This window comes from Mytilus californianus, unplaced genomic scaffold (assembly GCF_021869535.1).
Source record: "Mytilus californianus isolate M0D057914Y unplaced genomic scaffold, xbMytCali1.0.p SCAF_2, whole genome shotgun sequence".
NCBI lineage: Eukaryota > Metazoa > Mollusca > Bivalvia > Mytilida > Mytilidae > Mytilus > Mytilus californianus.
Window position 1 is genome coordinate 77824585 of NW_026262668.1, and position 12210 is coordinate 77836794.

Here is a 12210-nt window from a genome sequence, read left to right on the forward strand (position 1 = left end):
GAAGAATAGAGAAATGCACAATTCTCATATTAACCAATCAGACGAGCTGAAATCATGTAGATAACAATAAACTAGGATGATGACAAAAAGGGACTATTGCAGGACTGGTAGCATCAATCATGCACATGTAAATGCAGTTTACCACAGAAAAGAAGCATGAAAATCATCATATCAATCTTTATAATCCATTTTCAATATTTGGAATTCTTTTAATGGACTTTTAATATATTACTCTTAAAAGTAATGTAGTTTTAAAGTGATAGATTAACAAGTAAACAAGGACATACAGACGAGAAATAAAATTGATATTAATGAGCCAACACTGTGTGAATCAAAAAGGCATATCTAGATACAATAAAATTTATTCCAGTTATCTCCCTTAGGACAATAATATGAAAGACTTGGACAGAAAAGTGGAAATTATATCAGTATAAAAGAAAATAGTTTAGAAAATGATAAAAACTCCATAAATATTTTGCATATTAATTTCAGTATTGAATAGAGAAGTAAAGTTACAATGTATAAAATTATTTCAACAGAAGCAAGGAAAAAAGAATATCAAAATGCTTTCTAAAATTTTAACATTATAGCAGGCTTTTTATTATCTTCTCTGATACCCTCTAATTTTTTTTTAAAATAATTCATGTTATTTATATACATACACGCCTTGTCAAGTAGGTTCTACAAAGTTAAGTTTTCCTACTTCAAAAAATTCTTGTATATCAACAGCAAACTCCAGTGTTTCTTGTCTGCTCATGGTTTCTGAGGATAACATTCATTATTTGCAACCTTTTTCTGGTCATCTAAGATCATAAATGTGTTTACTTTAAGTAAATCTGATGTTTGGCCATCTAATTACATAATGTGTTTACTTTAAGAAACCCTGATGTTTGGCCATGTAATTGCATACTGTATTTACTTTGAGCAAGGAATTGTATATTTAAAATATACAATTCCTTGCTTTGAGAAACCCTGATGTCTGGCCATGTAATTGTATAATGTGTTTACTTTTAAGAAACCCCGATTATTGGCCATTTAATTGCATAGTGTGTTTACTTTGTGAAAACCTTTGACAGTGTATAAGATTTTATGGACTTCAGTAAAAGTGGGAGAAAGATATTTTGTTGGTTGTTTTAAACTATCAAGGAAATGTTCTGTAATGACCTAATGTATTCTCATGTTTTAATGACAAGTTATAATTGAGAAGAACTTAAAATTTCCCTTCACATGCTATGCTACACATCAAGAAGTCCAGTCATTTATAATAGTCATAATTAATCCGTTTAATCAAGTACTATATTGAATAATTAACTTTGACATTATTCAGTATTTTGCCAATGGAGAAATGAACAATAATGTTAAACATATGTTAGACATGTACATGTTTATTATTACACAAATAAATTGTATCCCCAAATAATTCACCATTTTGTTGGATATATACATTCGCCCTTCATATACAAACTTGTAAGGATGAAATTATATGGTGTCAACAGAAATCTTAATTTTCTTTAAAATTATCAAAAACTACCTCAAATGTGCAAATCCAATCTTTGAATAAAAAAAAACCCAGCATACTGTGATGGGTAGTTTAATGAAAGTTATTATGGATCTAATTTGCGAAAAAAACCCACAAAAACTTGTGTAACTTGTAAACTGAAGGACATACTTCCGTTGTAAATTGTACAAATTTCCTTAAAATATGAGCAAAGGCAAAACAAAAGGGGAAACACTGCTTTTCCAAAGAGATCTGAAAAGTGTTTATCATATACATGGTAATTTATTTTTAAATTGTGTCCTTAATTATTTGATCAAATGTATTTACATTGTAATTTGTATGAAAATAAAATAAAATATCTCTTAATTTCTGGCCACTTCTATGTAGGCTGAATATTTCTTAGTAAAATTCAATATGAATAACCAATTGTAGGGTAAATGTCTTTGAGACAGTAACCCAAAAACACAGTCATCTCCCCTCCCCCCCCCCCCCCCCCCCCCAAAAAAAAAGTGTAGACATATTCAAAAATTTTCAAAGTTAACAGTTTATGTAAAATTGTGTATACAAATTATTGCCAAGCAGATAAAAAAGCACTACAACAGATGACAAATGGCATACAGTTGCTGATGTGCATCTTGATCATTTCTATAGCTAACTGGAAAGAAATAGTATTTTTAACTAAACAGGTTGAGTTCCTAAAAAAATAAAAGACCTACATCGATGTAATTAGGTGAGGAGATGCATCTTTGAGAAACTTCACATTGTGCAATATGATGAAAGCCACACAATCCATATTTCAAGTTTTAAGTTAACAGATTTGATTAAGTTTTAAACTTCTTTTCCATGTTTACCAATGAATTAAGTAATTTGGCCAAATATCTATCTCAGATTCTAAGTAACCCTAATATATATACATGGTGCAAGCAAATAGAAGCAGAGATCTGATAGAAGGTAGTAATGACCTACATTTATGATAACCGTTTTAATTATATAAGGTTTTTCATGTCAATTTGAGGACAAGAAGGGCATGCTATAGAGGAGAGATCTATTGTTTTTTCCTTGAAATTTTGAGATAGTCGATGTTGATATTTAAAGTATTCTAAGAAAATACATCTTTTTCTCTTTGATTTTCAAACATTTGAGGCAAATACACAAAATTTAATGTTTCAAGTGTTATTTTTCGAAAAAAATAAAACCTTCAAATAGAAAGTGATATTTTTACCCGTTTTTGGAGAAAGTGTTCCTTAGTTATATGGGCCTTTTAACTATATGTACCAAAATGGAGGTTGAATGCGATAGATTTTTGTGAAATCATATAATTATTGGTAAAAGGAAGCTGTAGACAATTTACTTGCCACTAAAATGCATACATATAAGGAAAAACTGCTCTTGATTTTTTCCTTGTAATTTTGATATAACGTTCTTGAAGCAGTAAACAATCTATTGCCAAAGAAAACTTTGGGGGTCCATTTGCTGATATTTTTGTTAAGCATACATGCTTTTTTTAAAACCCTCATCATTATGACAAAAACCAAAACTACAATATTGTTGGTCATTGGATTCAGATTTTGATGTCAGATATTACTATAGACTAAATACACCACTTTTAGCAAATTAGAAAGCACTTGGAATCATCACCAGTTTTCAATGTTTGACATCTTGCACTAATTTTAATGATATTATGTATGTTTAAGAATTATTTTTGGTTTAAAGCATGACATATGTTTATTTAAGTATTTGATGCAAGTAATATGTAGACATCAATAATGTACTGTTACTAAAAGTTTTACCAGTCAAGTAGGCATTTGACATATAAACCAAAAAATCCTGATCATTGTGAACCAACTTTCACTGTCGTACTATCAAAGTACAACATAATAAAGGGAATTTCTACTTGCAAAAATCATAATCAAACATCATAGACAATGTCTCGTATTATAGATATATCATCTATGCTTCTAAATTCTAATACAGAAACTCTAACAAAAATACATAAAAAGCACCATTTCTGTTGCAATTGAAAATTTCTACAAGCTAGAAGCTCTAAGGAGCCTGTGTCGCTCACCTAGGTCTATATGCATCTTCAACAATGGACTCTCTCCAACATTGTAGACTAGAATAGAATTCATTACAAAAATCTCTTTTTTGTTGATCTTGTATTACTGACCATTTTTGCTGTTAACAGTTTTTCTCTATCTTCTTTAGTTTTTGCCCATACCACAAAAGTGGGTAAAAAATTGTCATTTAAAATCAATCACTCCAATATAGAGTCTACTTTTTTTGGCAAAATTTGACTTGCTTGTGGATCTTGTCTTGTTGATAATTTTTGTTATTTAAAGTTTTTATCTATCTTTTAGTTTTCAAGATAACATGCAAAAACGCCAAAAATTGGTAAATATCGTCATTAAAGAGCAAGAACTCCAATAACGAGTCCACTAACGATTTCAACCATGTTGACTTATTTGTAGATCTTGTCTTGCTGCTCATTTTTGCTATTAAAAGTGTCCATCTATCTATTGTAGTTTTCAAGAAAATAGGCAAAAACTCAAAAAATTGGTAAAAGTTGACATTAAAGAGCAAGAGCTCCAATAATGAGTAGACTGACAATTTCAGTTGACTTATTTGCAGATCTTAGTGTCTCTCTATCTATCATAGTTTTAAAGATAATAGGCAAAAATCACTAAAAAAGGTCATTAAAGAGCAATAACTCCATTAACAATTCAGCCATGTTGACTTGTTTGTAGATCGTGTCTTGCTGATCATTTTTAATTTTCAATTTTCTTTTTATCTATTGTAGTTTTTATAATATAAAGCAAAAACGCCAAAAATTGGTAAAATTTGCCATTAAAGGGCAATAACTATAATGAGGAGTTGTCTGACGATTTAGGCCATGTTGACTTATTTGTAGATCTTGTCTTGCTGATCATTTTAACTATTAAAGTGTCTCTCTATCTATCAAGATACTAGGCAAAAATGAAAAAAAAAGAAAGATAAAATTCGTCATTAAAGGGCATTAACTTTCATAAGATGTCGTCAGACAGTTTTGACTGAAACAGACAATAGATAGAGTTTAATATTTTGAACATTTTGAAAATTTTTGAAAATTTTTGCCCTTGTCAGATTTTCTCTATTTATGGCGGTTTTCAAAATAATAGACAAAACTTGCATTTTACCCTTATGTTCTATTTTTAGCCATGTGGGCCATCAGACACATTTTTAACTAGATACCCAATGATGATTATGGCCAAGTTTGGTTAAATTTGGCCAAGTAGTTTCAGAACATTTTAACAGACAATGACGATGATGGCGGATGCAAAGTGATGAGAAAAGCTCATTTGGTCCTTTTAGCCAGGTGAGCTAAAAAGTGACAAAATTATCACAGAGACAGAGATTTCTTCAACTGACAATTTCATATGCATTTTGAATATTCATCATGACAATACAATTAAATATCTATCGACTTATGGTCCGGGTACACAGTTATCGTCCTTTGATTTTCGTTGTCCACGAATATAGTCCCTAGTGTGGACAGTGTGTTACTTGTCGATTTTTTTTATACCCCTTCCAAATTTATTTCTCCATGTTTTATGACTCAAATAGTAAGTAGGGGGGTGAAATGACACTGTAAAAAAATTTGGGTCATGAATTTTAAAGTAAAGTAGTGATTTGGTCCAGCTGAAAAATGTTAAAAATTAGCACTTCGGAAGCTGTCAAAAGATTTGAAGACCCCCTTAACATGAAATTGTCCATATTTTGAGTTAGAGCCGATGAAGTTTTCTATAATTTTGATATAATTTGTCCCAAAAGTAGTACAACACACTGTAAAAATATTATTGAGAAAGCGCAGGTGGGATTTTTTTAATTTTCATTTATTGTCTAAAAGAAATGCACTACGAAATAACTGTGTACTCGGACCTAAGAGGTGAAATCAGGAAATATAGAATCTGTACTTTGGCAACTTCCCTGAATGATTTAATGGTGTCAATTTATCAAATAGCATAAAACTAAAGGATTTAAACTTTTATTTGATAGAATTTCTGCAAAAATGACCAATTTTGGCATTTTATGGTCAAAATAAGCATTTCATAGCTTTTTCAATTTTGATGCATAAGTGGCATTCTGACTTTCTATCTGACAGGTTTTTATGTGTCAATATTTGTGTTTCTATGCTTCAATCCAGTTGTATTACTCATTTGTGAACTCTGAATCTACAGAAAAGAAGATTATCTTGGACAATTTGTGCAAAATGTGTTGTATATATGATCCTCGTCTAACGCCCTGTTTGGATCAAGTTAAATGTGAGGAGCTTGGAACATAAAAGTTGAAGTCCATTATAAAGACCTCACTAAATTTGTATAAAAAGCACTTAACAATGTCTTTTGTACCTGTTTTATGTCACATAATATCTTTCTTTTCTTCTGTAGGATAGCAAGTGGTTCAAATATAAGCCTGTTGAGACTAAAATTGCATGCATGTTTTTCACTAAAAAGTGAAAAATCTTTGTATCAGACCATACTGTCTGCAAAAAAAGTTGAATGCAAGAGTCTTTTTGTGCTCAGATTTATTGTATCATGTCACCTGAGCATAGAAATGATAGAAAAGACACAAAATTTTATTTCCTATAGCTTCAATATGCATTTTTAAATGTAAATATGTGATACGGCCTAAATTGACCCTAAATTATTTTCAGTCTTACTTGGCCTAAGACCCTTTTAAACTAATGTGATATGTTATTTGTAAGTTTTCTTTCCATTTAAAGTACATTAAATACATATGTAAGGATTAATTATAACCAAAAAGCTTTACAAATTTAAAATTGCTGGAAAATATTACATCTTCATGTAAGGCCCCCCTTCATTGGAAAACCTCCATTTTTAGCCACAGGCTCATATAAATTTGACTTTTTAATAATTATGATAAGTCTGATGAATCAAATGAGTACTCTATTGCTTTTAATACATAATACATAATATATTAAGGCATTTCAAAAGTATTCTTTTGCAATATTTTAATTTTTTAAGCCCCAAATGTTGGTAGTTGAAAATTTTCAATTTTAACGTCTAAATTTAACACGCAAAGTTGAATATAGAATTAGTCATATTGTCTATAATATATATCCTATTGCCATGAAACTTTGTAAGCAGTCTTATAATTTATTAAGCTTTGATCATACCAAGTTTCATTAAGATTGGTCAACTTTTTCTACCCTATTAGGTCCGGGTACACAGTTATCGTCCTTTGATTTTCGTTGTCCACGAATATAGTCCCTAGTGTGGACAGTGTGTTACTTGTCGATTTTTTTTATACCCCTTCCAAATTTATTTCTCCATGTTTTATGACTCAAATAGTAAGTAGGGGGGTGAAATGACACTGTAAAAAAATTTGGGTCATGAATTTTAAAGTAAAGTAGTGATTTGGTCCAGCTGAAAAATGTTAAAAATTAGCACTTCGGAAGCTGTCAAAAGATTTGAAGACCCCCTTAACATGAAATTGTCCATATTTTGAGTTAGAGCCGATGAAGTTTTCTATAATTTTGATATAATTTGTCCCAAAAGTAGTACAACACACTGTAAAAATATTATTGAGAAAGCGCAGGTGGGATTTTTTTAATTTTCATTTATTGTCTAAAAGAAATGCACTACGAAATAACTGTGTACTCGGACCTTATACATCCTATACATATATATATCAGGACATGTCGTATCTTTCAAAGTGTTTCTTTACACTGACTTCCTGTGCAGGTGACTGGGATATTGACACATTTCTTTTTTTATTTTTCGATTTACTTCCTTTTCTTTTCAATATAGTTTTCAAGTTCTTAAATGGATTTGACTCTGAAGTTGGTGTCTGAGGTGATTTCTGTGGTGGCGGAGACAAAGACTCAGTTTTTGCAGGCGATATGTATTCCATAGCAGACATAGAATGAGGTCTTTCTTTTGCAAAGGAATGATCTTTATTTGTATCCCTTTGTGAAAGAATCGGCATGGAGCCAACAGAAGTCATGTGATGTCCACTATTGTCAGTATAACTTTGGAATGGTACATCATTAAATTTCGGACTATCTTCACCACTTCCACTTAAATCATTTTCATATAATGATTGATTATCCTGTTCAGAAATGGAATTATCTCCCTTCGATTCTATTCCTTCTGGGATTTCTGGGAAAAAGTCAGAACATTCTGGATAACCAGCAATACTGCGACATTTTTTGTCACGATTCTGATTAAATTCTTTTTTGTGTAATCCAGATAAATTTTCATGACTACTGAACATACGATTTCTAAGTTTTTTCATATTAGATTCTGGTTCTGTTAAATCCAATGCACTTTTATGATGCCATAATCTGTCTTTCATACTTTCAAACCTCCCTTTTTGTGGAGTCTTAGAGCTTTTGTCTTTTCCCTTATTTTCCTTTAAACTTTCACTACTACAACTATCAAAAGAGCCCATGACAGTGCCATTTTTTCCCTTGCGTGCATAGGCTTCTCGGACAGCTTGCACTAAACGTTCATTTGTTTGAGTCAATAAGTTAATCTGTTCTTGTTGAGATTTAATAATATCATCTTTCTGTTTCATAACTGTTTTCACATTTTTTTGTTCCTTTTTCAACTGTCCTTCTAAGAAAAGTAAATGTGCGAGCACTTCCCCTAACCGACGATCAGCAAAGATTCTTTCATTTTTTAATGTCTCCTGATTTCGCTTCAGCTGCATCTGTAATGACGAATTTAATGAATTGCTCTTGGCCTGCTGTAAAACCAGACTAGACTGCAACTTCTGAACCATCATCTTAGCATCTGTCAATTGCTGACGTAGTGAATCAGCTTCTTCCTGCAACTGAAAGAATAACAAAACACTGTTGAAAGTTTTTAATATAAATTTCACAAAATTTAAGAAACTTGTAAAGAAAACTTTTTTCAAATCCATGTTATATGAAAGAGAAACAGGATTTTCTGTATTTAACAGGATATGTTTTTCTAATGTTCAAGATTTAAAAAATTACAGTATCATAATAAAACTTTTATCTATATATATATATATATATTTTTCGACTCAAATTTAGCCCAACAATGTTAGATCTTCAAATATGCTTTGGCAAATATTTGTTCTTGAAAGGCATTACATCGACCACCGAAAGCTATATTTTTATGTAGCCTAGGTGGTCGAGTGGTCTAGGGTGCTGGACATGGTGCAGGTGGTGTTGCCACTATGTCACAGAAGCAAGGGTCCGAATTCCGCTGAGTGAAGAATAAAAATTTGCTAACGCAAATTTGAAGATCTAACATTGTTGGGCTAAATTTGAGTTGAAATATATATATATATGTATTATGGTATTAGCCCTTTATAAACACGTGTTATTCGATGGAGAATGTCTGTCATAAAGTTGTCACATGTTTAGATGAACAATTCTAAGTATATGTATTGAATTGCTATGAATTTATTTTCATACTGCATCAACATTTCCCAAAATTATTATTGCTACAAAGAAAAAGCAAAATATTTGCATCTGTTCTATTCAAATGATGAAAACTGAACAGTTCTGTGTGTGTAGGTAAACATATGTCTTCATCTTTTAAGACAAATTACATACCCTTCCAATAACTTCATAACTTTCCATCACCAAAGTACTTTTATACATTTCAGCATGATGTCTATACATTTTCTTCTTTTTCAAATGTATAAAAACATCAAAAAATCCAAACAGACACATTTATATCAAATATCTCCAGTGTAAGCTGTTTTTGAACCACATTAAAAGACTAGGTTTAATAATCAGTTTTGCTTTGCTGAATAAAAATCATTTTCCAATACAAGTATTCTTTTCACTCTTTTCAATTTGAAACCAAGAACTTCAGTTTCAACAATCAACTTTGTAAATATGCTACACAAATAATTAAAGCCTAAAAACCCTGACTTGTAATGTACTTTCACAATAAAACTAACAAAATATCCTATGTTAAATTTAAATTAAGTTTTAATCCAAATTTGAAATAAACATGGCCGTTGATTCTATGATATGAAACAGCAACAAGTAACTTTCTTAATATCAAAACATCCATTTTCTATTTTTTCTATACTGAATATCTGTCATCTGATTAAACACGAAGAAGAGAATTCTTTTCAATCATGTATATAAAAAGTATCACAAATATATGTTTGACATTAATTCACAATAGTTGATCAGTAACATTTCCCATCGATTTTTGAACATATGTACAAATTGTTTGATTTGGGTAGCAAAAAATTTATCTTAGGAAACAGCTGTTTGAAGTTCAATTAACAATCAATAATTATACACTATCCATTCGATTTTCTGCCTGACAAGAAATTTAAAAAAATAATATTTATCGCTTTGACAAATTTATTCTAACTGAAGGCAACAAGTTTTATAATAAAGGTATTTATATGTATGACACATATATGTCATTAACTGTCTTTAAAACAGTCTTATATCTCTACAATACACAATTAAGATTTTGTTCAGGATGCAGGAACTCTTTTCTTTAAAATATCCTTTAAGTTGTCTAATCCTATAATTTTGACCGACCGGTCATTCTTCATTCTAATTTAATCGATAAGGTGGTATTCAATGTCCTGTCATACTTACGTACTACCTGTTGGCAACATCTTCAAGTTTGCTCCAGTGGTTTCAAAGGAGAAGGTTTTAAGTTTACAAAGAATGATGGATGCAAAGTGATGACAAAATGTCACTCTGGCCCCTTTTTTACAAGGAAAAACTGTGACAGCTTAGTATTACATTTGAAGAGGGTGGGTGTAACCTAAGGTTATTCATATGATGAGTATTTCACCCTAAATAGCAACCTAGTGGTGTGACATAGCCTGTGCCTGTCACTCAACAGATATAGTATATATATCAAATGTCAAAAATTGCTACCATTTACCTAAATAAATCTTTTAAACCCCACAATGCAACCAGCAGCATGAAATAGCATGTACCACTCAACTGATTCATATATTCGTCAAATGATAAGAATGGGTACTTATTTCAACAAAATAAATACTGTCAACCTTCTGAAATTCTGAAAAATTGGTCCTTTACAGCAATTTCTTAGTAATTTTTGTCTAATTCTCTATTTTTAATAACAAGACTGAAAATCCTTGCTTTTTTAAAAAGGGGAATAGAAACAACCCTTTTCTGTAGTACTTGGCTTTAAATTTCCCCCTTTTGGAATAATTTCCCTAGTAACTGTAATATCAATACCAAAAAAAAACCCAACAACAATTACTATTCTAAATCACATTTATCACCCTTTTTTTCAACCCAAAGACATGATGAACACTGACCAAAAAAATATTAAACAACAGCTTACCAAACAAATAATGCAAAACTAAGTCTCACCATTATTTCCGTATGAAATCAATTTAATACATTTCCTTTTAAAAATGTGAACTACTAGACCGTAGAGTTACAAAGCAAATAATAAATTTGTCTTTCCAATGTCATTTTTAATTACTATTCAAGCAAATAAAAACATTACAAAAATCCTTGTTTTATGATTTTTTTCATGTATAAGAGAAGAAGTCTACTTGCCATATCCATGTTGCACCATGTCATTTTGATTTAAAATGGAGTCATGCACTCTACTGTTTGTCCTTTCAGGTGTAAAAAGTAACGTAACCTTACCTAATTAGCATAAATTTGCATAACAGGTAAAAAATAACTGTTCATCATGTCTTTTAGAGTTGACTCATAGCCCAGAAAAAGCTACTGTTCAAAATTAAGTAATGAGATACATCTACTTTAAACAATTGATATTTTATTTTGCATATAATAATTAAACTTCATGACAAAAATTTAAACTTTTCAAAATATCCTGAAGAATAGAATATTCAATACAGAAAGTTTTTAAAAACAAAATTCCAATCCTTTGTCTTCCCCAATGAAAATTAATCAAGTATACTTTGTTTTATCATAATCTTATTTTAATGGGTTAAAAGGCCTAAGAGAGCATTTTTAGGGCCAATGCTTTGGAAGGCATTTCAATAAAAATATAAAAATAAGATATAGTATGATTGCCGATGAGCCAACTATCCATACAGACTAAAAGACAAAGATGTGAATAATCACAGGTCACCATACAATGTTACAATCAAACATATGTTATAAACTAAGATTCTTTAACAATATCATGAACATGTCACTATATATTGTCTTAAACTCTTACATGGGAGAAGTCATAGACACCTTATTCAAAATTATAGGTTTGCATCTTTTATTTGACAGTTATCAATTGCTGTTTACAACTTTCCATATAAGGTACTGTCTGCTGCTAATTCAATTTTGTTTACATAACAAATGACTAAACCTTGGCCTCCTACATGAAAATAAACAATTTAACAAATACTTACCTTTTCTGTTGGTAGTATTTTAATGAGTCATGCAGAAAATGCAAGAATAATTGCTTAATATTTTAATAATATTCAAATTATCTTTCAATTACATGCTTCTTGCTGAATTTGACAGAGGCGCTGTCAACATTTAGAAAATATTACTTCTATGAATATATCACTATAGTAATTCAAAACATGGGTTCAAAATAAGGACAATGACAATTTTTTTTAGCCAATCCTAACCACAAATACTGATATATTATGAAAATGATATTAAATTCAGGTAACAACCTTGGTTTCTAGTTTATCAAAAAATGTTGACCAGTGGTCAAAATTATCACTTCTGATTTAGTACAGCATTA

The 12210-nt window shown here is 30.5% G+C and overlaps 1 protein-coding gene across 7 annotated transcripts in view; it reads right to left on the minus strand.

The window, feature by feature from the left end:
- Nucleotides 1–346: 346 nt before the first annotated feature.
- LOC127728249 (structural maintenance of chromosomes protein 2-like) overlaps nucleotides 347–12210 on the minus strand; it is a 49801-nt gene continuing 37937 nt past the window's right edge. For 5 of the 7 annotated variants that reach the window (XM_052235525.1, XM_052235526.1, XM_052235524.1 and 2 more), the window contains 2 exons: nucleotides 7162–8332; nucleotides 347–4958 (listed from right to left, as the gene is read on the minus strand). In XM_052235525.1, coding sequence (XP_052091485.1) covers nucleotides 7187–8332 — 1146 coding nt within the window. In that variant the 3' untranslated portion in view covers nucleotides 347–4958; nucleotides 7162–7186. Of the gene's footprint in view, nucleotides 4959–7161; nucleotides 8333–10827; nucleotides 10877–11048; nucleotides 11147–12210 lie in introns of those variants that run through there. The other 2 variants (XM_052235528.1, XM_052235529.1) reach the window with 2 other exon arrangements.